General features: G+C 36.5%; 1 protein-coding gene across 5 annotated transcripts in view; it reads right to left on the bottom strand.

Annotated features, from left to right (window-relative positions):
* The window catches only part of LOC140135878 (piezo-type mechanosensitive ion channel component 2-like), a 61683-nt gene that overhangs the window by 21573 nt on the left and 12431 nt on the right, over positions 1-27679 (bottom strand). For 2 of the 5 annotated variants that reach the window (XM_072157530.1, XM_072157531.1), the window contains exons 11-21: positions 27190-27271; positions 25295-25342; positions 21885-21953; positions 19978-20055; positions 12433-12602; positions 11684-11823; positions 9449-9502; positions 6830-7118; positions 5651-5839; positions 4690-4882; positions 3019-3175 (exon numbers count right to left, since the gene is read on the bottom strand). In XM_072157530.1, coding sequence (XP_072013631.1) covers positions 3019-3175; positions 4690-4882; positions 5651-5839; positions 6830-7118; positions 9449-9502; positions 11684-11823; positions 12433-12602; positions 19978-20055; positions 21885-21953; positions 25295-25342; positions 27190-27271 — 1469 coding nt within the window. The remainder of the gene's footprint in view (positions 1-3018; positions 3176-4689; positions 4883-5650; positions 5840-6829; positions 7119-9448; positions 9503-11683; positions 11824-12432; positions 12603-19977; positions 20056-21884; positions 21954-25294; positions 25343-27189; positions 27272-27679) is intronic. The other 3 variants (XM_072157533.1, XM_072157532.1, XM_072157535.1) reach the window with 3 other exon arrangements.

A 27679-nucleotide genomic window follows, 5' to 3' on the forward strand; every position in this document is an offset into this window, starting at 1 on the left:
GGAAAGAAAAAAGGAGAGATGGGAAGGAGAGAAATGGAGGGAGAGCAGGGATAGAGAGAGAGATAGTGAAAGAGAGAGAATGAGAAAGAGAGGAGGGAGAAGGAGAGAGGGAGAAAGAGAGAGGAGGGAGAAAGTGAGAGGGAGAAAGAGAGAGGGGGGAGAAAGTGAGAGGGAGAAAGAGGAGGGAGAAAGTGAGAGGGAGAAAGAGAGAGGGAGAAAGAGAGGAGGGAGAAAGAGATAGGGAGAACGAGAGAGGAGGGAGAAAGAGAGAGGAGGGAGAAAGACAGAGGGAGAAAGACAGAGGGAGAAAGAATGAAGGGGAGGAAGCAAGAGAAGAGGGATAAAGCGAGAGAGGAGGGAGAAAGAGAGAGGAGGGAAAAGGAGAGATGACAAATGAGAGAGGAGGGAGAAAGAAAGAGAGGAGGGAGAAAGAGATGGGAGGAAGAAAGAGATGGGAGGGGTGGAGAGGGACAGAGAAAAAGAAAGAGACAGTCAATCACACAGACACACAAAAAAGAGACAAAAAAAAGAAGAAACATACCAAATTAAGATATGTTCAGGGTGGGTAATTATTACTTCAGATAAGGAACCTTAACATTTATGAAGCCTGCCCTCTATACACAAAACAATGAAATAAGAGTGGAAACTTGTTAACACAAATATCTGTTAACACAAAATTCCTTGAAAGTAGTCCCAAGCATAATACCTTTATACATTATAATAACCTGATAAACAAACAAAAAAAATCCTGTTAAAACACACTAAAATCCAAGGCACTGACAATTTGTGTTAACAATGTTCCACTGTAACTAGAAAAAGAGCTACTCCACAAACATCCTATGGAAAATATGATCTTCACCCATTCAGCTTTACATCAGTTTTTTAGATGGTGATTTGTGTTTTATTATATTCTGGAAGTAATGAGGTCTTGCTAATAAGTTCAATCACATTTCCTTTTGTCAGGTTATTATACATGAGACAGTCATGATTGATCTATTACGCCAATGCCTCAGTTACATGTATATTAAAATCTATATTTTGCACTAAACAGATCAAACAAAAAATGCCTAAAATTCTCAAAATATTTCCTGTCCTGTCGAGCATTGTGTTTATATAACAGCACATGAAACTTTTAAAGTTTTTATTTTGTTAAATCTTTGTGTGAGGGAGGATCAGGCTTCATCATATTACTCCAGGGGTGACTCATGCTCAAGATTAAACATCTCAGGTTTTCCCAGCATGACAAGAAAATAACGATAATAAAAATGCTGAACGTGACCTAGAGAGAGAGGTAAATGAAATGAAATTAATCATATCGTGTGAATTCATGCTGATTGATGGCAAAGTCAAGCAGGCAACAAGAGTGATGGTATTCAACCAGGCAACAAGAGTGATGGTATACAACCAACCTTTTCCTTTTAGACATCGATGATTTAAATCTCAACATTTTGCTTTTCCCAGGTTTTTTCTCTGTCTCCGTTAGCAACCTGTCAGTTCCACTAAATTTAATTAGTTATAATATTAAATCTACTAGCTTTAAAAGAAGGGGATTTAGTTGAAGATGAAGAATTCAAACTTCAATATTGCAGTTAATAACTTCTGTTTAATTACCCCAACAATGAGAACTCCATGTTGGTAAGTCAGAACCCCATTTATTTAATGCATATTTGAGCTATAATTACTTTAAGAATCAAATGATTTTGCAAGATTTTGCAGCATGTAGGAGGAAAAATTCAAAAACAAAAATTGTTAATGGGGCATGCAGACGGTTGTTGCTATTGAGCCACAGTTTGATCTTATTTTCTAGTTTTTGGGATATTTTACAGAGTTTATTTAACCCCATGAGTTGGCCAAAATGAATATTGTGGCGAATTTTGAACCAATCAAGGAGGGTATTAATAAGATCATCTGCAAATGCAAGTTTTACCATAGATAGTTTAAAGCCAAGGATTTATTGGCTATTGAAATGAGCATTTCAAACTATCAACTAAGCAGAAATGCTGTTAGATGACCAGTAGTGTCCAAGGGGTTAAGAGTGTAGTAATTAGTTTAACCATGCAATGAAGTCAGAAACACAATTTTCTTGCTGAAATCAGAACATGTCTTCTTATGTTAGCACAAAAGAAAAATATCAGCAGACGCTAACATTGATGGAGTGATCTTCTGGAGCTATTTTATGAAAAAAGTATGCAATTTTGCCGTCAAACCAAACAGATAAACTTAAAACCAGTCCAGACTCAAAATGGCCAGCACAAAAAGTACCTTCGTAGTTTATCTGGAAAAGCCCAAAACAACATGACAACTGGCATCTTTAAGTTTTGGTGTTACAAAAGGATTGCGCATGTTGTCTATTTAACTAGTGTTCGCATTTGCACAATACATTACATGTTGGAAGCAAACCAGCAAAAATTCTAAATCACAGTTTGCCAGGTGCATGGCACAGCAGGGGTGGGTGTAGCCAGCCATTTACTGGAGGGGCATGCAAGGCCAAATTTTTGTCCCCAATTGTCTATTTTTATCCCATTGTAAGGGGGAATAGTCAAATTCTTGTCCCCACTTGTCAACTTGTTTGTCCCATTTTCAGGAATTTTAATGACACTTCCCCATTTTATGCCTGAAAATTTTCAGGGGGCGGGGGGTGCAATTTGTCCCTCGGCTCCCCTTAGCTACGCCACTATGGCAAGGTATTATATTGGAACATAATATTTTGCACTCCATGAATGACATGTAAACATGGTGGAGTTCTGACTCTATTTTAGTTTTATCTTTCTATTTTAAACACATCTTTTAAGGCTAAAGTGGTTAAGGACTAGCTATTCCATTTGAAATCCATACACAACCTATGGAAGACATCACCTTGATCTACCACTCAAGGAGTGTGAATTTCAAATTGGGTTACCTGGACGACTCAATATGAAATCTACACCCACATGTGGGAGATGTAAGGGTGTAGGGATATCAACTGGAATAGTCCAATTACAATACTATTTTGCTCTACACAATGAAATGAAGGCTTACTCTTTTTCCTCTTCCACACTTTCCACCAGACTTGCTTGGTCTTGGTCTCCGCTTCCATCACCTGGTGGAGGCTCAGCTGCTTTGACCTCTTGACCTGGATCTTCATCCTGAGACGTATCCCCTCCAGAGGACACTGCCTTAGCAGCGCTAGCAGCAGCTGTATCATAATATACACAAGATAAATCATAATTGAATATCGTCGTTTGGCAGGTAAAACCTCCTATGTGTCATTGGCCCCTGAACATGTTTAAAGCAAAGCCTCATATATTAGCTGTTAGCAGTTTTGTTTTAAACATGTTAAGGGGCCAAAAGTACTATTAGGTTTTTCCTGCCCAACGATGATATGTGACACGATCTGGTCCATGGGGGCCAAAGGAGGCATTTTTGAAAATTGAGGTACTATAACTATTACCTTATACAAACATTAGGCTATCATATACTGAAAACACCAAAGGTCTAGCGTACTTGGTTCTAAAATTATGAAGTTTTGTGATGTCTATTTTTTTATGTATTTTATTGTTTTTTACTCCATATTTTTGCCTTTATCTCGGTTTCAAATTTGCTGCCTTTGGCCCCATGGACCAGATCGTGTCACATACACATGACAAAAAATGTAATTCCCCAAGGCTTCCCCAAAGATTGCCTGGAGTTTCATCATCGAACAACAAGAAAAATTACATATATCCTAACAGTATGACGGCCTTCCTTTCCTGTCATTCTGGGGTTTGAGGGGTTAAATACACCAACTGATTTGGTTTTCTAACTCAACCCCAAAGAAAATTTCACCCCCCAATCAACCCCAAAAGAAAATTTCAACACTCTAATAAATCTGTGTAAAATTTAAAATTGGCCTGAGAAACACCACATTTCACTTTTACATTTATTTAAGGCTAAAATAGTGTAAATTTTAATTATTTGCATGCTTCATGCACAACTGTAGCAGTAACATGGGGTCAATAAGATGCCCATTGGGAATCTGTTCCCCTGATACAAAGGATCCTGATACGCCACTGAAAATACTTGGACTACCATCATGCTGTGCACCTAGACACAGATTTATTTTAATCTGCCTCTTTCGACCCACTTACATAAACAGAACCAGATTGATCTTCTTCAAAGTCCTGTAGGGTCCCCTCGCTATCCACATTATATGAGTTACACCCCACCTCTGTAACCTATTTCACATTCCAAAACAGTCCTTCACTAATTTTTCCCACTTTCGTGTTTGATTTTTATTATTTCTAATTCTTTTTGATCTTTTTCCTAAATTTTGGCCCTTAATAGATCTTGGGCTTTGTGCCCATGCCCATCTGCCCCTATGGTAAATATGCATGGCAGTGTACATAAATGGTTACTGGTTTATGGTGGGAATGTACAACAGCCTCCAAAGACTGATGGTCACTCTGTCCTTTTACCATACCAACCTGTCTACCAGTCTTATCCCCATGAGAACTACCTGCCGATTGGCCAAAAAGAAGTTTTCATTATCAATCGGACCAATCAGCAACATTGTTAGAATAATTTCACCGCTCAAAAAAATTGGGGTGAATTATTTGCAAAGCTCCATTCTGATTGGTGATTAAAGTGAATATACCATATAATTGACCAATCAGAGGCAATGTTAGATCAACAGGTAGTGCTCACTGCTCAGGGGGTTAAACATAAACTCACCTCCTTCTTCCTCTGCTGCTTTCTCTTTCTTCCCCTTCCTGTCCTTCTTCTTTTCTTTCTTCTTTTTCAACTTCTTTTTCTTCTTCTTCTTCTTGCCATCACTCTCATCAGCTGCTTTGTCCATGCCAGAATCTGATTTGACTTCATCCTCAATTTCAGGTAATACTTGACTGGCATGCCACAGACCGTGTTTCTAAAAAAAAAGGGAAAAATATACATAAATACATTCTCTCATTCTCTATCATAGTGATGTTACAAAGTCATCTTTATTATTTCTATAAATTCCCAGCAATAAACATACAGTCCAACCTCTATTACCTAGACCTATATAGATGTCTCTGTTATCGGGACATGTGATCTTCATAGGAAAACATGTTTTGAATGCTTTGGCACCTTCATATCATGATCGCAAGCATTTAAAAGGAAACATCTATGCTGCACACAGCACTCAAATACCATCTTTCAGTGTAATTACAACATCCTTAGTAAGTTGCCCTAATTTTAACAATTTTATTCAATTGAATTTTACACATAATTTACTTGTCACACAGATGCTTGGTCCCATCATGGCTGGACTGTATAATTGAAGACCAAATTAAAAAGACTAGTTTGTCTATGACGTCAGGGCAAAAGCGTGATGTGATTGGTTGCTGACATGCGCAATACAGCATTTTTGGTCTGGTTGACAGGACGTCATATGCAAACTATTCTTTTTAATTTGGTTTTCAATTATAGTTGACTGCACCTCGATCATTTTTATCTTACAAACACAAATTTTAAACCAACAAATTTGGAAACATTATATTTGTGTGCTTTCCTGACTTGATTTGTGTATGTTGTGTGCAGAGCCCTACGCTTAGTATAGTGTACCATATGAAAAGATTGATATTCTATAGGTAATATTAATAACTTATCAAAAGCAGTCCTTCAATTTTATAGCAAAATAAGACAATTTTTATACCTTAAGGATGGATCGATGAAAGAAGACAGCGAGGAGAATGCAGAGATCTAAGACGGCATAATTATCTCTCTGGTCCATACCGAAAAGACGAGGCCACCATAATGGGTTGTCTTTGTTATCTATCTTCTCTATTTCACTATTCCATGGGTAGAATGTGAACTGGAAGGCATACTTGAAGATTACAACGATCTGACAAAAAGGCGAGAAATAGTAATAAAATGTTAAACAAAGCAGAAATACATACTTGAATATAGTAAGGAGAGCACATCTTTGTTTCAAACGGACATGTTACATGCGAAAAATCAAAGCACAAATTTTACAATTTTAAGGACAAATCTTATTACTGAACTAGTGCATGACATACCTCTCTGTTTGAAAAACACAATTTGCAATTTTTATGAAAAACAAAAAGCTTCTGAACAGATGAGGCAAAACAAAGAAAATTTTAATTCCAGTGCACTTGTCGACAATACGTGTCACTGTGCCAATGGTGACATTGAGGGCGTCCTCCTCAGCAAATGTTACAATATGTGACATGATCAAGGGGAATGAGTCACATGTCGGCCCTGGTCGAAAATGAGTTTTACACATGTTTTTTAAGAGGCTATTTAGAGCTTTCAGAAATTGAAAACCCCATGTTGATCGACTTTTCTTTGTGAAGTTACATCAATTTATCAATCGCTGAAAACAATATAAAACAAAAGAATTTTAACACTTTCTTTGCCAATAGCTCAAAATCAATATTAGCGACATCTGACTCATTTCCCTTGATCGTGTCACATATTGCTTTAAGCATGTTTTACTGTTCCAAACAATAGATACAAGACAAGGCCAGGGCACCAGCGGCCAAATTGTGGCTGTGTTTTAAAACCATCACTAACCGTAATTGTCTCAATCTGTCTTGGACCCAATATTCATAATCTAATAAGGTCAGATACAATGTACATAGCATCTACGGTCGTACAGGGCAAAAAAGCGCAGTGATTTATAGTGCGCTACGCACAGGCAAAACGCCTAGGCATTGATCCACAAGCCTCAGCACAGTTTACAGGAAATGGACTGACACAGATATCCACTAAACAGCAGCCCTGTGATGGTGTTATGTAAAAGCCAATGTTTAGGTCTTTAATAAAAAGGTAAAAAATCTACCATGCAAATTATACTGTATATAATGCTTACCTCTGTGTATGTGATGATAAATATCCAGAATCTTCTTGATGGACGGGGAACAGAAAGCATTGCCCACAAGAACACAAACACAGGCAAGATGATCGATGGAATGTTGGCCGACAACAGGTTATTCAAGATGATCAAAAAGTAGCAGAAAAGTTGTGACTGGGAGATGAGGACGTACATCGTTGCATATATGAGACGCACTGGACGGGGCATGGAACGCTCAAACTTCTCACTGGAGCCGGTCTCGGTTGATTGCGATTCCGTCTCGCTGCGTTCGATTTCATCTGCGGTGCTATCATGATAAAACAAATCGATACAAGATTAGTTGGAAATGCATGGATGGATGTGTAAGGCTTCAGTGGCAAGGTATTCTGAAGCTTAAAAATCTTAAAAATAAGACAAGAAAGGATTTAAGTAAAAGTAATATCAATTGTAAAATATTTGTAAAATATTAAATTATGAATATAACAAACATCCTCTCTACTATCCCCACCAACTGTTTAATAAAGTGCTGTTAAATTCTGACAATGACATGCCATATTCACATGAACATGAAAGCTGCTAGTAGCATCTGCATCACACTTTTAATAGTGTGAAATCCATTTACGTACTGTTTCTGAATTGAAAATCTAAATCCTTTATGACCACAATTTTGAAAAATGCAGAGGTCCCAAGTCATAATTAGACTCAATTGGTATAAAATTATATTAATTGTATTTTTTTCATGCTCTCAACATTCAAAAATAATCTTTGTCTATGTAAATTATGCACAAAACATTGTCATTTGGATTGAAACTGAACATGCTGCAGAACATGATTATAACATTCTTGTAAACAAATGATTTGTGTCATGAAATGGTGGGGTGGAAGAAACTGCTCTTGTTGGGATCATCTGCCTGGTACATTGAATATCAATGGACTTGAGACACTGTTGATGTGTGAGCTCTGGTTACATCTGTAATGCTATTTTTGTACTGGTTAACCCTATGAGAACTACCTGCCGATTGGCCAAAAAGAAGTTTTCATTATCAATTGGACCAATCAGCAATATTGTTAGAACAATTTCACCACGCAAAAAAATTGGGGTGAATTGTTTGCAAAGCTCCATTCTGATTGGTGAATAAAGTGAAGATATAATGTAATTGACCAATCAGAGGCAATGTTAGATCGGCAGGTAGTGCTCAGGGGGTTAACACTTATTTGATTAGTAATATGAACTAGCAATTACAATTTTCACAAGGAAAATTGACCTATTTGTAGGCAAGTGTAAAAGCATATATCAAGGGTGTCAAAAAAAGTTGCCTAAGCTGTGTTTAAAAAAGTTTCTCAAATTTTTCTGTAACGATTCATTTCCATCTATTTTAGCAAGTTGTAAAATTGGGCTACGGAAGCATAGCTTTGGCAATACTGACCTAGGTAAGTCTCCCCAACAACATGGGTTACTACAGTGTCTCAATTCCATTTGCAACAGTCATTGCCATTTTGTATTTCAATACAATGCCATTCAATTTTATGGACAAGTTGTAATTATCAAAACTCTCAACAAGAGCTGAGCAATGGAAGGAATTAGGAAATGAAATGATTCTCTTTTAATACTATTGATCATTCAACTGCCTGATGCATTTGCAGACCTTGACATGATTATATTGCAGGATTTATGATCATGCACAATTATCCGACGAAGAACACAAGTCACAATTTGAGAATACTAGCATTATTAATAATGTTATTGAAAATTTTCATACAAAATATTAGTGTATTGCTTTATTCATACTTTTACTTTGAATTATCCATGGACTGAATTATCAAACACTAAGGACTATTTTGATTGGTTACAAAGATGGCTATATTATGTATTGAGCCAATCAGAGATATGGTAACAACAGTCAGTAGGCTGAAGGGGATGGATAAAGTTTAAATCCCTAAAAGATCTAAAAGCTATTTTAATTGGTTACTCAGGTGACTATATCATGTAAATTCCGGGGACACTGTTTGAAAGGCAGTAGTCCCCATGGGGTTAAGTTGATCATCTGTATTCTATACATACCGCAAGAATTCTGAATTTGAAATAAAATGAAATGAAGTTTACATGTGAATGGGGTTAGATTGGGGGATCATTCTCACATACACATTCCTCTTTATAGTAACTAATGAAACAATTGATGCAAAGTAACAAATTTATCTGGAGAAAGTTTGATAAAAATATATATGGTGATATTATTCTAAAAGTGATCAAAACATTATTTTAAAAATTGAAAAATACAAATACCAAAAGTAATGGCAACACATAAATGAATTTTATTAAGCAGGTATCCTCGTATCTTCAAACTGATGTTTAGAAAATCTTTAGATTTCAGTTTTGTCAAACAAAGTCAATTTCATAATTTAAAATAAGTTGAAATACGATAGATACTTATGAATACAAAGAGACACAGAACCAGGGCCATTTTTTTCAAAGTATAAACAGGGAAATGCCCATGCCTGAGAACTGGTCAATGTTACATACAACACAAAATCAAGAACATGTAGCGATTAATGAAGTAATGAAAAAACAAGAAAGCAAGCGAGTGAGCAAGCAAGTAAGTAAGCAATCAAGCAAGCAATTCATGCAGACCTACATACCTTCCTTTTTGGTCTCTGTCTACCTCAGTAGTAGGGTCTTCTTTGATGATCACTCTGTCAGCCATATTAATAATGTAGAAAAACCATGCAATATCACACATAAACTAAACATACAGCAAAACTAAAATGAGAAGCTAAGGTTGGCTTCATGCAAGCAGTGAGCAACTAGATAAGCTTAAAGTCAGACATGGGCTATTCCAGTTGAAATCCATACACCCCCTATGGAAGACATGACCTTAATCTCCCACATAGGGAGTGCACATTTCAAATGGGATTACATGAATGTGTGATTCCATTTGAGATCTAAACCCTCTGTGTGGGAGATTAAGGGCGTGTTTTCCATTGGGGGTGTATGGATTTCCATTGGAATAGACCAATTTTTATCTTTTGGTAAATCCCGCTATAGTCTGTATATTTACCTCGAGTCACTGGCACTAGCTTTGAAGTTCAGCGTGTGCTGCATTGGCTTAGCATGGTTTCTTGTGCGGCATGTGCGGCACGTTGATTGCGCACGTAAAAGTATGTACACACACCAAGTAATGCTAAGCTAACACTGAACACGCCGAGCTTTAAATCTAGTGCTGGTGACTCAAGGTAGATATTGCGATTGGAACCCTGCTGATGTGTCATCGATGCCCATGTCTTTACTGTGCAATTCAACAATGTTCACTTTGCGCAAAAGAAAAGTGTGCATCCATGAATTGCATGTTAAAGATGTGCGCATCAATGGGATGTTATCAGGGATCCGATCGTAAAGGCTTTTGGGATTTAATGAAAAGGTAAATAGATGTAGAGAGTTGGGTCTTAATTTAATTAGATTCCTTTCAAGGTTTAGCATTTGCAAGAACATTTTGCAGATTTGAAATAAAAGTTTGTAAAGAAAGCAGTAAAATTATAAATTATTACGTAATTATATCTGCATATCCCGAATGAATTTAAGTAGGACTACATGTATTTGGAAAATAAAATACATAAATTGATCAAATTGTTTATCTGAATACCACAAAATTAACAAGTTTTAGCCTACAACAGTTACACTCATGTTACAATGATTGCGTGACCCCACTTTTAAGAATTTTACAAGCCTCAAATATGTGATTTTCTTTTTAATTGTGAATTAAAACACATCTAAACCATTATTTTGTTTGTAACAACATCAAATGGTATCAAGAAGTTTAAAAATGTTAAAACATAGATTAGTATGTGCAGGTTCAAGGAACACCTACAGGTATATACTTCAGTTATGAAAACTAGTTTAATGGTAACAATAAGTCATGTGCTATTCCTGCAGTGAGAAGTCCTACAATTATCACTCATTTAGTTGCAATTGAATTTCATAGTTCAAAACTTTTTTCATTTGTACAGATGTATAAGGTTAAGATATTTTTGCATTCATTATATAGCATAAGACCTATTTTCAGTTGAAGCATTAGACTCTTCGCAATGCATGCACGACTGATATTGGTACATGGAACACCCTAGAAATTAGTTTCAAAGTTTATGATATGTTTTGTTCAAATTTTGGTTAAGTCATGTTAGATCTGCAAAAATTATCCATGTACATGAAACATATTTGTGTTTCACTTGCTTGAATAATATCTGTCCAACTACACACAATAAGTGTGCTGGTTTAGCATATTATTTATGGTGATACACACTTTTATGGCTTACTATGCAGAATGTGAATTTTATTCAAAATCATTCACTAATATTGAAATTAAATTTTCATTGCAAAAAATATTGAATTGCAAAGAGAGCCCTCCACCTTAAGAAGGAAAAGATTAAAAGTGCTAGAAATGCTTTTATATTCTATACATTACTACTACATGTGAAATGGTTGATGTGTATTCAACCAGTGACAAAAAGGTGTCCATTGTTCACTTTCCAAAAATCACTTTTTTTTGGTCAATCAGGTGAATCACATAACTTTTACACAAATTTTGGCTATTCCAACTGAATTCTACACAACATTTTGGCATTGTTTGCGATTATGGCATATTTGAGCAATTTTGACTTAAATTCTAAATTTCAGATAGTACCTTCCATGCCATTTGATGACAGTGTAAATTGCAGCTGCCTGTCACATCCTTATATCCACAGGGGCTTTGAATTCATTTGGAATAGCTAAAATTGAACTGTATACAGACACACACTATATATTTATTTGTTCATGAGTGACGGACACCCCAGAATACACTCCTAAAGGGTGTCCATTGAGTCACGCAAGTCACATACCTTTTGCCTTCTTGCGTGGTTTCTTCAGGTACATCTATAGCTCGTTCTGACACCTTTTCGATTTCATCCCCATCTCCGGGGGCTTCAGTTTCATCTTTGACTTCAGCAGTTGCGGCTTCCTCGGCTGCTTTGATTTGTTTCTGGTGAGGATAAGTGAAATAAGCTTCAAATTAATACCGTAAAAACTAAAAATGAAGAGCCCCATCCACAAAAGCGTAAAGGGTTTTGAGCAAATCATCGATACACATATAGTTATCTAGCCAACCCCAAATGAGCCTTTAGTCAAGACTTCATTGAGGGATTATAATACAGATTTATTCCATAAGCTGTATACTCCGTCTTGATACTAGGCTAATCCTGTGGAGGCTTATACCAGGGTTGCCTGACTACACAATCTGGTAGCCCAATTGGGTGACTTTGAAGATTTTTCCTGCAACTTTTGACAATTTCCTGTCCCATAGAAACCAATGGTTAAGAAAAAAATTGGGCGACTTTTCAACATTGGCTCCCATGACTTCCGATAGTTTTTGGCAGTTTTTGTGAATACAGTATCAGCTATTTTAGTTGAATTCCATACACACCTATAATGGAAGAAATGACATTAATCTCCTACACAGGGGGTGAAAATTTCAAATGGAGTCACCCATTCAGGTAACCCCATTTGAAATTCACACTCCCTCTGCAGAAGATTAACATCATGTCTTCCATAGGGGGTGTATGGATTTCAACTGGAATAGTCCATTGTTTACCTTTTGTGCTCTTCTCTTCCTTCCTTCAGCAGTCAGTTTGCGTAGTTCTCTGCCTACATAGCGGTACTCCTCAGATATGCGGTCCAGTTGGTACACAACGGTATCGATGAGTCGCATGAATATCAAATAAATCAATGTAAGACGACTCTCTGTTTTCTCGATCACACCATCTAGAAAAAAATTAAGAGTAATGGAGTTAAGTGAAGCTTTAATCAGCGTAATGGCTATTCCATTTAAAATCAACACTCCCCCTGTGGAAGATTTTGGAAATATTTTCCATAGGAGGAGTATGAATTTCAAATGGAATGAACACATTAGGAAGCTCCATTTGAAACTTACTCTCCCTCTGTGGAAGATTGAAATTGAATCTTTCTCAGAGGGTGTATGGTATTCAAATGGAGCTGCCCCTGTGGAAGATATTTCCAAAATCTTCCACAGGGGGAGTGTGGATTTTAAATGGGACAGCCCAATGGTACTTTGCTTTGTTATATGATCAAACACAATGAGATCGAAAAAACAAGTTGGATATCTGTATTGTTAATTTTGAGAAATGGGAAAAGACTGTATTCTATTTTGTAACTTATGTGACAAGATCTGGATCATGGGGGCGAAAGGTGGCAAATTTGAAACTGAGATAAAGGTAAAAATATGGAGTAAAAAAACAATAAAATGCATAAGAAAATAGACATCATAAAACTTCATAACTTTAGAATCAAGTATGCTAGACCTTTGGTGGTGTTTTCAGTAAATGATAGCCTATTGATGTATAATGTAATAATTGCAGTAAACTCAATTTTTAAAAATGCCTCCTTTGGCCCTCATGGACCAGATCGTGTCACATATTTTTATTGTCTTCAGCCCCATCAAAATTGTCATATCTCAAGACTCTTCACTCTATAATCACTACTGGCTGAATTATTGGCCTCTTAAAAACTATTTTGATTGGTTACAAAGAGGGCATATATTGAATCATAATGTATTGAGCCAATCAGACAGAGGGTAAGTGGGCAATAGGGCAAAAGAGGACTAAACTTAAAATTGCTGAGAAGCTAAAAACTCTAGTTTGATTGGTTACTCAGATGACAATGTCATGTAATTAGCCAATCAGGGATACTGTAAGAAAGATAGCAGTACTCATGGGTTTGACAATATTGTACATTATCAAAACGATAAGAATGTAACATGTAACAAAACCACTGTGTGTAATGTGCGTGCATGTGTATCCCCTATAAATGTGTATGCAGTTACACAAATTAAGTGGGTGAACGTACACAGATGTGGTACAGCATTTGCAACTTAATGAAAAAAATAATAAATAAAAAAATAAACAACAAGCTAACATTGTGTATATTGATCTCTACAATGAAATAACGTCTTCCGGGCTTAAGAAACAATGGTTAAGGTCAAATAATAGAAGGAAAAAAACAAATAAAAAAACAACAACATTCTCATTGAAGAAAAATATTTAATTCCTGATATAGGACAAACCATATATTCCTACTCCCACTGTTCAAGAACAAATCTCACATATTATTCCCCTTTCTAGTTTTAAGTTGATGTCAATGACAGATATTTGTAAAGCCAAGAATAATTATCTTCTTTTTCTTGTAGTGAGTTTGCTGCTAACCAGCTGATTGCTTTACAAGAAGACTATAAGCATGGTGGTAGGGCTGATGAGAATTGAGGTTCAATATTTTAGAAGCCACATTTTAATTGGTCACTTATATCACATAATTAACCAATCAGAAACATTGTAAGAAAGGCACAGGTGGTTAAACAACATATTGTGAATTTTGGAAGAGTCCATAAGGGATTTTATAACAGGAGCCTAATACAGGGGTGTGAGTGACCGCTATTGAAAAAAGAGGAACTTTGTTCAAAAAAGAGGAAAAGCACTGATGAAATATGCTTAAAATGGGCTGAAAATGAGAGAAAAAGCTAAAATTTTGCTTCAAAGAAATTTCCACCAAAAAAAGAGGAATTCAGCTTAAAAGAGGAGATTTCACACCCCTGCTAATACCTCCACCATACTTGAGAGAATACACAATTTTTTATAAGTACAAAATATAAAATAAAATCTCATTCATTCTGCCCAAATGTACCAATAGACGGGGGAATATACGGTTTGACCTCAAAAAAATTGCAACAAAAGGTTTTTTAACTGATTTTGGTACTATGGGACCTCAGGAATAACAGAAAAAAAGTCCTAAAAAATCGGGCTACCGGAAAGTGGTTTTCCAAGATGGCGTCCAAAAAGGACGCAAAAAAATCTTAAAATTACTATAATTAATTTATTTTTCACCACAGAGTTGGAATTTTGGTGTCTAAACCCATGTTTTGGGGGTCAATGATTCTATTATGATCAACAAAAATATTGCAGAGTGATCAGATAACCTAGAAATCCAAGATGGCGTCAAAAATGGCCGCCGATACCCTTAAAATTGCTATAAATCACTTATTTCTTGTCATAGAGCTATAATTTTGGTGTCTATCCCTATGTTTGTGGGTTCAACCAATCTAATGAGACCATTTAAACTTTCACAAAGTAATAGCATCCATCATGAATTTCAAAATGGCTGCCATTTCTGATATATTTTGCCAAAATTGCAATTTTTTGAAAATAACAGAAGCTATACATTATATTTTTAATGTTTTATAAAACTGTTTTATTAAACAATTAAAAAAATGATACAAAACAAATAAAATGGAATCATTAATTTTATTAATAAATGATTTATTCAATATATTTCCATCAATAAGGATATTGATATCTTATGGGAGCTCTCAATCAACTTCAAACAAGCAACTCCTAAATGGCCAGGAATGATGCACACTATCCATAGAGGAAACGTGCACCCGGGTCAGTCTTCGGTTGTGTTTTTGCCTATGATAGACATGTATTCAGGGGATAAGACCTGTATTCTTTCCACATTGGATTTCCTTTGCAGTTTGGCAAAGAAATATAACCTGTCACCAATAGTCATATTTGACCAGCCCCTATGCTGAGATCATCCATGATGCACTGGAGAACAGCCCATTGAAAAGGATCGTCTTGCTGCTGGGTTGTTTTCATACATTCATGAATTTACTTGGAGCAATAGGTACTCTAATGCAAGGGACAGGACTTGAAGACATCCTAGAATCTGTGTATGGTAAAAATGCTGTTGTGCTTATGTTCACTGGAAAGTCTGTCCAAAGAGCATTCGAGGACCACCTGCTGGTAGACAAGTGTCTAAACCAAATGATTGTATCAGTTGTGCTGCATGATAATCCCCAATTTCAGACATTGATGGATGAATCTGAAGATGTGTACTCTTCTTTGATGGTAGGGGAAACAACATTGGAGAGTATTGAGACATCTGATATATTGGGCAAGATCAAGATAGAACTTGAAGATGTTGAGAGTGGCCAGAGCTTTGATCATGGAAGATCGCACCGGATGTTGGTCCATGCACTGCATGTACTGTTGCTGACTGCCTTCCAATTTTTGCTGCAGCTGGACATTACAACTACTTGAAATCGGCATATCTCTACATTCAAGAGATGAGTGAGCTTGAGACCAAACATCCAGACGTTTTCCAGAAACTCTCCAATGACTTCCATGTCATTCGCCACAGTAATCAGTTTTGGGCAGGCCCAAGTTCAGATCTAGTAATCAAACATACGTTAATGAGATCACTGAAGAGTACTGGAGGCTTAACACATGAAGCGGTAGGCCTATGAACGAAGAGCAGCGATCACCGTGGATGATGTCAACACCCATAACATCTGAGTATAACAATGCCATGCAGGAACTCAATTGCCTGTCCTACTCTACAAGTGAGCAGCATAAAGAGTCAGCTGAATCAATACAAGGATCAATAGAGATACATTAGACTTATCCAAATAAAGTTCAAAGTTGGATACTTACTCACACCTCTCTTCAGACCCTTCCTTAAGAAATGTTGCGAATGGTGTAGTGGCCGATGCTCATGAGTATGTGTCAGTTGGTATGGCAATTGTAGCCAAAATGCATGACCAACCAGACTTTAAAGTATCATTCAAGCGCAAAGACAAGGCAAAAACCCTTGGAGATTCGTCTGCTGTATCAATTGCTCCAGATCAGACCATTGACCCCGCCCTTTTATTTCAACGATTTGTAGTAGTGTCGCAAACAGGAGAGCTTTCAATGCAAGAGGTTATGGATTACGACCTCAGTACATTTCCTCCCACCTTGTTTGATGCTAGAAACATTTTCCGAGAAGCAGATGAGCCTCAAATAGCTACCATTATCGCTGAACATTCAAGCAACGTGACGTCAGGTGATCATAACGAAGTCCTCAAAGAATCTTATCCAATTACTGATCATTACGTCATTGATGGCGGTTCCTTGTTGCATCGAGTACCATGGAAAACTGGAGACAGTTATGGGTTGATTACAGTCATATGCAGACTTCACTGTTTTCCATTATGGATTGGCAACTGTCTTTGATGGGTATGGTGGAGGTCCGTCCATCAAAGACAATACACACCAACGACTCAACAACCATTCTCCCAAACCAGTCAGGGCAAATCATTGAGGAGTTTGGTAGCAAAGCTATGGCTGTTATGTTTGGCAGCAATGGGGAGAGTTCACTTGCAACCCTGCGCTACAACATATTTGTCAAGAAGATAACATCTGCAAAATAGTTTGTCACTCCTGAATGTTTGCCTCCTACTGCATCCTCCACCAAATGTCACTGCCTCGGAGTTTCCTACCAGATTATGGTCTGGATGGGGATTGGGGACTAACAATGGTATGGATGTCTTGGACTGGGGGTGGAAAATAGACAGCAATCAGATGGTTCCGATCATGACTGACATGAAGGCTGCCCCTGATAACCTACTCAAAATGATCCACTGTAATTGCAAAAACTGCCCACCTCGCTGCAGCTGCCAAAGATATACGGACTACCATGTCATGCTGGATGTGGTCCCTGCCAAACTGACTCATGTGACAACCCACACAGCAATCAAATAGTTATGGAAGATGAGATGGAGAGTGAAAATGATGTACTATAGCTAATTAACTCACTTAAAATGATCAGAATTTTAGTCCTGCCTGAGTAAGGGACGTCATATGATATTGAAAATGAAGGCTTCTAGTAAAACATCATCATCATTATGTGCCTATATGTATGACTGAGTATACAAAATATAATATGAACTCTTTATGCCTATTATATCAGAGTCTACATAATATTGTATGAACTCTCTATACCAATTATGTCCGAGTCTACATAATATTGTATGAACTCTTTTCCAAATTAGACTCTTTACAAGCCAATGGGATTACGCCTCTGCCTAATTTTGACTAGCCAATTTATGACAGCCAACATTTGACCTGCCTATTGTGTCTCACCAATATTGACTTTTATATTATCATTGCTGAAATTGGGCAATCTATTTCAGCTTAACTAGGAGACTTGTCTCAGTACTCCTTCATAGGGATGGTAGGGATATCAACCAACCAACCAATCAACCAACCAACCAACCATCGCACTGCATTTTTTTTTCGACTCCATCAGTGCTGGCAACTTTGTTGCTGTTGTCTTTACCAACTGGGAAGTACTTGTAAGATAATATAAATACAGTTCAAGTCATTTTAAGGGTTTTCTCACTTTACCAACCAATCATAGTGAGACACGTCACTACCAACCTCAAACGACAGGTAATACATACAATATAAAGCAATTTTGGCGACCATATTGGATGCCAAATTTAATTTTTTGGTTGGACCTCCAAACATGGGTGTAGATACTAAAATGTTAACTTTCAATAGATCATTATTGCGTTAAAAACTATCACCAGATTTTAGGCAGCCATTTTGGATTTATAGCTTGCTTATCTGATTAATCTGAAATATTTTTGTTGGTCAAAGAGGAATCCTTGACCCCAAAAACATGGGTGTAGACACCAAAATTGCAACTCATGGGTGAAAAATAAGTAAATTATAAGGTTGTTTTTTTTGCGGCCATTTTGGATGCCATCTTGGATTTCTAGGTTATCTGATCACTCTGCAATATTGGATGATCTCAGCATAGGGGCTGGTCAAATATGACTATTGGTGACAGGTTATATTTCATTGCCAAACTGCAAAGGAACTCCAATGCCCTGGCTCCAATGTAGAAAGAATACAGGTCTTATCCCCTGAATACATGTCTATCATAGGCAAAAACACAACAACCAGCGGGAGAGCGTGGCGCAATGGTTAGGGTACCTGCCTTTAGTGCATGAGGTAATGGGTTCGATTCCCAGCGGTGGTGATTTGCTGGGATATTGACTTGGAGAAAAAAGTCTGAAATTAATTGACAACATCTGTAGATTAAATTCAGACTTCCGCTCTCCCCATGGTTCATTTAGAATTGGGTAAATGAATCATGAAAGTACTCCGTCCTTCGGAGGGGACGTTAAGCCGTTGGTCCTGTGTGCTAGAGCCATACCTGTACATGTATCTCGCAGCCAGTTTCGAAAAGAGTAGGGTGCTAACCCCTGATTGTTCCCAACCCGTCCCGGTGTTCAAATGGACCCCAATGAAAATAAGCTTCAATAGAGGCTTTCTTGGGTTATCCAGGGTTGTCCAAACCCGAACAAATCAAATCAAATCAAATCAACCGAACACTGCCCCGGGTGCTCGTTTCCTCTATGGATAGTGTGCATCATTCCTGGCCAATTAGGAGTTGCTTGTTTGAAGTTGATCGAGCGCTCCCATAAGATATCAATATCCTTATTAATGAAAATATATTGAATAAATCATTTATTAATAAAATTAATGATTCCATTTTTTTAATTGTTTAATAAAACAGTTTTATAAAACATTAAAAATAATGTATAGCTTCTGTTATTTTCGAAAACTTACCATTTTGGCAAAATATATCAGAAATGGCAGCCATTTTGAAATTCAAGATGGATGCTATCACTTGGTGAAAGTTTTAATGGTCTCAATGGATTTGTTGAACTCACAAACATAGGGATAGACACCAAAATTATAGCTCTATGACAAGAAATAAGTGATTTATAGCAATTTTAAGGGTATCGGCGGCCATTTGGATGCCATCTTGGATTTCTAGGTTATCTGATCACTCTGCAATATTTTAGTTGATCATAATAAAATCATTGACCCCCAAAACATGGGTTTAGACACCAAAATTCTAACTCTGTGGTGAAAAATAAATGAATTATAGTAATTTTAAGATCTGTTGGCGGCCATTTTGGACGCCATCTTGGAAAACCATTTTCCTGTAGCCCGATTTTTTAGGACTTTTTTTCTGTTATTCCTGAGGTCCCATAGTACCAAAATCAGTTAAAAAACCTTTTGTTGCAATTTTTTTGACGTAACCCCCCTTATTTTCATATATTCCCCCGTCTACAAGAACTACAGGATAATATAGGTACAAATTATATAATAGATCCCATTAACTTTGCCCAAATGTACCAAGAATTAGTAAAGATAATAAAGAATTCATTCATTTCAATTCATTTCATTCATATTTTTTTTTTTTAAATAAATAATTGTGACCCACGCACCAGACTCTTGTTCAAGATCATCCTCATCCACCAGGGAGCGGAATTCTTCTTCAGCATCGTCGACTACTTCATCAGAAACTGAATACATGCAGAAACAGGAAAGTGAAATCAAACATCAAGACAGATCTATACACACCAGAAGAGAGATCAGACTTAAAGAGTCCAGAATTAGAATAGCCATATGTGTATCACTATGGTAAATCATGTCATATTGAATTATCAAGCATGGTGACCAAATAGTACCTCTAAGCTCTATTGGGAACAGCCAAAATAATTGTCGATAATTGGTGTCTGAGATTGAGCATTACAAAGCTTTGCACAGAGAATGCAAACAAGTATGCTCTTTAAATCAAAGTGTTGCTTGCATGATGACATAGTCTGGAGCAAGGTCTTAGCTAGGATTTGGCTTTCACCAAAACTCCCCTGTCCAAAATTAACCCTGAAAACATAAACCAGACCTCTGCACCTTCTGGGGGTTCAGTCAGCTCAAATAGCTATTGATATAGCTTTGATTTATAAGCATAGCCTGTTTTGAGTTCAAAGAACTTATTCACTTAGAATTTACTTTTAGAATTTACATCTGTAAGAGGTATTAATCTTGCATGTCCCAGGAGCAAAGTGCCCATCCACAATGACGCGTGGACAGGTGGCTGGCTAACACCCTGATATCGTGGTACTCTTATAGCTCTACACATGTGACACACAAATGGCAAAATCCAGACTTGTTAAGTTTAATCTCTACGTCTGATACACACACAACATATATACCAAAAGTGATAATACAGGGTGTGCCAAAATGATTGATACCCAGGTATGCAACAATCACCTGCATGTTTTGAAGTATTACCCGAGTATCATAATGATTCAGATAACAATCATAACTACAAGACCTATCTTTGCCATGAGCCAAATATTGCAGCAATTCCACATCCAATTTGAATGTTGCAAAAATGCTGCAAAGTCTATGCATAGGTTGTGGCGGGTGCAGGTACTAATCATTTTGACACACCCTGTAAACATTTGATCAAGGTATTTCAAGACAATGTGGCAGTTCTGAAACAATTGGCTCTAATATGGTAAACTGGTGTATCTGCTATTTGCATCACTTATATTTTACTTCCTTTTGCCATACATACAAAGAGATTTAAACAATGTTACCATCTTTCGCCATAGGTTTAAATTTTTTTTTTAAATTTATTCTATCTTTATTCTGGTAATCTCTTTTTTATATAATATGTACTGATTGATCTCTAAAGAGGTCCTGATTAGACAATATAATTGCAAAATCAAAAATGCAAATAATACAATAATTTAAGATGAAGAATATGAAAATATTACTTAGATATCAATGAAATAACCAATATAATGCATTTAACCTTGTAAAGAACAAGAGAATTTGGTCAATTTATGCAGGCCATAAAACTAAAGGAAATACAGGACTATTGCATCTTTGTGTGGGTATCCTACAAATATCTAGCTTAATAAAAGAATGGAAAATTATTTAACTGAATGCAAAAGTACAACTTGCATTTAATATAATGTATCAAAAGTATAAACTTCAGGCATGAAAATAAGATAAGATGGTTTAAGTATGCGTTCTCTGTATTCCTAAACCATATGACTTCAGGCATGAAAATAGGATTACGATAAGAAAAAAATTGTTAATCGTAATTACAAAATTTGTACACAGTATTAGTAGACAGCAATAGTATTTGTGAACTCGCATATACTCATGGACAGAAAATTTTATCAAAACTTGGTAATTATATGACACATTTGGCAAAAGAAAGTATATTATTCTTATTGACCAAAGCTATGGCACACAGAAGAAATGTTATGTATGCAAATATAAGACACACCCCTTTTGACCATATTAGGACTTCAATGTCTTGCCCTATTTCACTTACCTTCCTTGACATTTTGTTCATCTATATTTGTTGGCAGTTCTATATTTGTTGGCGATTCACTTTTGACACCTTTGTCAAAGTGTGATTAAAAGCAATAACATTTTTCAAATGAGATCTGTTTTACATTTTTTTAAAGTCTTTGACAACAATAATAGAAATGACTTTTGTGGTGTCATAATAATAATAATAACCATTTATAAAGGCAAACAACAGGTACACTACCAACAGGAACAAGCTGGAAAAAGGGCCTGGATCTCATGTGAGATACAATTATATAAGAGTTCCAACCAAGTTAAACAGGCCAGTGTAACAATTTATAAAGTGTACAATTCCATCTTTACATGAAGCAGCAGATATATAATAAAAATAATAAATGACATAAATGACCAATAACGTTATGTGAATGCTTGAGACATTAAGTGTGTTTTTAGAAACTGTTTGAATTGTTCCAGAGATGATACATGTTTGATGCTATCCAGTAATGAATTCCAAAGACACGGAGCAGCTACAGAAAAGCCCAATCCCCCATGTGTTTGCAGAGGAAAGATTTGTAGCTGGAATGGAGTAGGCGTGGTGGGAGATAACACGTAAGTAATTCATACAAAGAGGAGCAAGATCATTTTGTGTCTTGAAAACTATCAACAGGTGTGATGAGCAGTTTCTTAGTAAATGAGACATATTTGGAAATACTGAAGATTGGCAAAGACTTTGGAATAACTGCCACCACCATAAGAGACTAGGCTTACTGATAGCTTATATATAGGGTCAATATTAGAGTTAGAGTTAGCTTTTGGGTTAGGATTATAGGATTAAGAGAATAGCATTATGGATAGGTTTATGGCTGGGGTTGACGCATAAGGTTAACACACACAATACTCTGGCCAACAAAATATGCACCTACTTCACTACCACCTATTTTCAGGATAAGGATTAGAGTTAAGAGTAAGGTTTTAGGGTTAGGATTAACAGATTAGGTTTGATAGGTTTATGGTTAGGGCTGCTGAATTAAGTTAGTGCAACAATTCAACACCGTGACTGGCAAAATATGCATCACTAACAACTACTTTCAGGATCAATATTAGAGTTAGGTTTTAGTGTTAATTTTTAGGATTAGGATTAGGATTAAGAGATTAGAAATATAGATAGTTTTATGGTTGGAGTTATTACTTATTATAATAAGTAAAGGTTTAACATTCAGTTCCATTTACAAAATGTATACTATATGCACTTTGACTCATTTTTATGTGATACCACAAAGGCATCAAGAAATCATGATTGAAATGCATTAGTGATGTCAGTATCATGCAGCACAGCAATAGATTATTCCTTTTGAAATCCACACCCTCCCTTGAAGTAGATTCCAACCAAATTGAACAGTTTCATTAATTTAATTTCAAACAGTTTTACCCCAAAACAGTGGAAAATGTATGGATAATTTTGGAATTCCAAACAAAATTTTGCAATGAGAAGGGCAATTTGTGTAAATTCCAACTGCATTGCAAAATTTCTAACGGTTTTTAGCTGGAATTTATAGAATGAACAAACATTGCTAATTTCCATTTCAAACTGTTTTGGTTTTTGATTGAACAGATTCATCAGGATCGGTATAGTAAACTGGTTAACAAAGTTCCTTGTATCTGATCCAGAAAGTTCACTTACTTGTGTACGTTTCAACAACACCTGTTGTCTTTATCAACACTTGATTGGTAGTGACTGCTACTGACAATCGACGCTAGAAGTAGTTCCAGCGTTGATCTTAGAGTTGCCAGTTGATTTTCCTCCAAGGGATTTTTTAGGTCCCTGTTTCAGAAAGTCATCATATATGTGAGATAGTTGGTACTGTCCTTGCGTTATGTGGATGATGTGTTAGAAGTTATCAACAAAGATTGCGTCCAACAGCTTACCGACCACATCAACCAAGTTGACAAATCGGGGTCAATAAAGTTTACTTTTGAACAAGAATCCCAAGGTAGCCGCCCGTTCCTAGACACGTTGATAGTGAAAAAAGACGACGGCACTGTAAAGCTACTGGTCTATCGTAAGCCAACACATACAGACCAATACCTGAACTATCAGTCTCATCACCCGTTACATCAAAAACTTGGTGTGATACGCACATTGTACAACAGGAAAGACAGCGTTGTGACTGAAGAGGAAGACAAAGTGGAAGAAGAAGAGAAAGTCAACGAAGCCCTTAGAACATGCGGGTATCCTGATTGGACCTTTAAGAAGGTCAAAGACCAATTACAGTGTGTCAAACCCAAGAAAGTTAACAAAAGACTGATGACAAGACCAGAAGTAAAGGCATGGTTGTGCTTCCCTATGTTAAAGGTGTTACTGAAAGAATTTCTAGAGTCATGAAGAGTTACAACATTTCTACTGCGATGAAACCGCATTACGACACTCTCAGAAAACAGCTGGTACATCCTAAAGACAAACGCGATCCTAACAACACCACGGATGCGGTATACAAGATACCCTGCAAGAACTGCGAATTGTCCTACATAGGCGAAACAGGTAGAAAGTTTGGCACAAGACTTGAAGAGCACAGAAGTGAGGCAGAGAAAATGAGCAAAACGGTTACCACCAGAGCAGGTAGAAAGGAATCGCTGTCAACTATACACAAGTCGGCCATCACTGACCATGTCAGCCGACAAGAATCACATCATTGGATGGGGGAAGCTGAGGTCATCGACACGGAGCAAAATAGATACACTCGCTGGATAAAGGAGGCTATAGAAATAAGAAAGAGGAGGGCACCACCATGAACAGAGATGAAGGACAGTACCAACTATCTCACATATATGATGACTTTCTGAAACAGGGACCTAAAAATCCCTTGGAGGAAAATCAACTGGCAACTCTAAGATCAACGCTGGAACTACTTCTAGCGTCGATTGTCAGTAGCAGTCACTACCAATCAAGTGTTGATAAAGACAACAGGTGTTGTTGAAACGTACACAAGTAAGTGAACTTTCTGGATCAGATACAAGGAACTTTGTTAACCTGTTTTGGTTTTTCAAAGGTACATAGGCATAAGTATCAGATTACTATAACAATTAGGCTAATACATAACATTGGAAAGTGCCTTACATGTGGAGTGTGGGCAGGGACAATAGCTGACACGGCTTTCTTCTAAGGTAAAAGCAAAAATGTTGCTCACAATGCAAATGGATGGTTTTTAGACGTTGTGATTTGTCCCTATGTAAAACTACTAAAAATATGATCTAAAGCAAACAAGACAGGAGAAATAAACTTTGAAACTTATTTCACGCAAACAGATGCACACACACACGCAAAAAAGATAATGGTTGTCACAAACAAAAATATGGACTCATACCTTGAAAACAAACACATGCACATAAACAAACATAAAATTGGTTGTCACAAACATAAATATGGACTCATACCCTCTAATGCATTATCTGAAGCATCTTTGTAATCATCATCATCATCCGCTGTAAAATGGTGGTGCAGAAAAAAAATGACAAAATATGCAGCATTTTAAAATGAGAGATAATTTGAAAGAAATTCATTGGTCAATGAAGTGCAGCTAGCTCACTTGCATTTCATGATGCTGCATGCGAAAGTGCAATGGACTATTCCTTCCTTCCTTCCTTCCAATACTGTGCAGCTATCATTTCCAGTTGAAATCCATACACTCCCCCATGGAAGACATGACCTTAATCTTCCACAATGGGAGTGCAAATTTCAAATGGGTAACCTAAAGGGTCACTCCATTTGAAATCTACACCCCCTGTGTGGGAGATTGATGTCATGTCTTCCATAGAAGGTGTATGGATTACAACTGGAACAACCCAATAGAATAAAAAGTTCAATAGTTGAGATTGGGCTCTGTATAGCCCAATGTGTTATCCTATGTTTATTCCCACCTTTAGATTATTATGCAAATAGTGTTCCTATAGAAAACATTTAGTGATGGCCCACTAGCAAATGACAATTGGTGTCCTCCAGTATAAGCATTATACAGGTTTGTGCATGCAGTGCTTATACCAGGACTCTAAATTGAATGTGGCTGGTTACTGTTACCAGACTGAAAACAAAATTGGAGGGAATCAGAAATTTGACACATATGTGGGCCACCAGTGACCAATGGGGGCTGGATTGCTATAACTAAAAACAAAATTAAAAAGACTAGTTTGCGTCTGACGTCATCTGTCAATCAAAGTCGGGCACTGTTGCTTACAAATGTTGTGATGATGAGTTGCTGAAAATGGCAGTAAAACAGTGTGCCTTATGTTTATTTTGCACCTTCAAATATACAAACCATCTTAAAAGTTAGGTCTTCATAGTAGGAAACTGTCTTTCCTGAAGGTACCATGTGAACAATACCTAGAAAAGCCTTTTACACGCTATTAACCAATTAAGGGTTGTAGAGAGTTTGACTAATGTGACGTAAGACACAAACAAGCCTTTTTAATTCTGTCTAATTATAAGCAAGCTTCATACTATATATGCGATCAACAATGTGTATAAAGGGTTTTTTTTTTAATTGAATATTTTTTGAAATTAAAATTGAGTCTCGGTATTACATAATAAATGTTGTGACAACTGTTAATCACTTTAGGGACTCTAGTCGCTATACACAACTAACAGAACAATATCCACTAAAAAAATAACCCTGATGTGAAAGAAACCTAAAAACAATGAACAAAATGCAAGTTATATAACATATTAGTAACAAATGCTGTTAAAATGTTTACATTTCAATAACTTGCATATTAGTTGTTAATAAATATACAAGCCAAATTTTACGTTAATTTTTTTTTTTGAACCATGCAGTTTTGTTATCGTGCAATGCTTATTACCAAAGGGAAATTCGTTAAATTCTGCATCAAATTGAGCACAGTAATCAGTCATATTCCAATCTGAACTGCAGCGCCCTCGGATAACAATGGAGCGTTGCCGTTCTCGATTAACAACTCCTGTATCACATATATTTATCAAAGATGTGTTTTAAAAAAATTGAACCGAATCAAAATTGAAAATAAAATTTGAAAATTTCAATCTTTCTTAGTGTAAAACTTGTAGGCCTAACAAAAATGCATCACAATTTAGTATGAAGTGAAACCATACACACACATACTTTTCTTTTTAAACAAAACTTGCAACAATTCAAAGTGAAATTTTTCTTGTGACAAACATGGTAAGTAACTGATGCATGCTTGTGGCATACCTGTGATGATACATACTTTTAATATGATTGTATGGTGTAGTATTAGTATCATAAATTGTAACAAAAAATGGAATGAAAATTGGCAAAAATATTTGGTTCAGAACTCACCATGTTCAGCAGACTCTTTCTTCTTCTCTTCGTCTTTTTGAAGTGCTTCTTCTGGTGTTGCTACGACAGCATTGAAAGCAAGCTGGATGGATAAATAAATACATACGTAATAAACAAGTAGATTTAGTAAATTATGCGGTGCATAAAATACACAACATGTGTCCCCACTGAAAACTGGAGCTTAAACTGACTTTCACAGCTTGTAAAAAAAAGTCAAAAAATTGCGGGAAGCAAACCATTCAAATCCAACCTTTCCAAACTTCGTTTGGTGAGACCAATAATACAATACGCCTCTTCAACTGCTATACATTGAATTATTTTCAACATTTGATCTAGAACTTCATATTTTTTACATTTAACACCATGGGCACTCTTCTAGTCAAAATTACCTGCATCTATTTAACATCTATTTTGACTGGTTAAAGAGGTCTATATCATGTATTGAACCAATCAGAAATATGATAATATTAGTTACTAGGGTCAGGGAAGA

The sequence above is a fragment of the Amphiura filiformis genome, chromosome 16, assembly GCF_039555335.1.
Source record: "Amphiura filiformis chromosome 16, Afil_fr2py, whole genome shotgun sequence".
NCBI lineage: Eukaryota > Metazoa > Echinodermata > Ophiuroidea > Amphilepidida > Amphiuridae > Amphiura > Amphiura filiformis.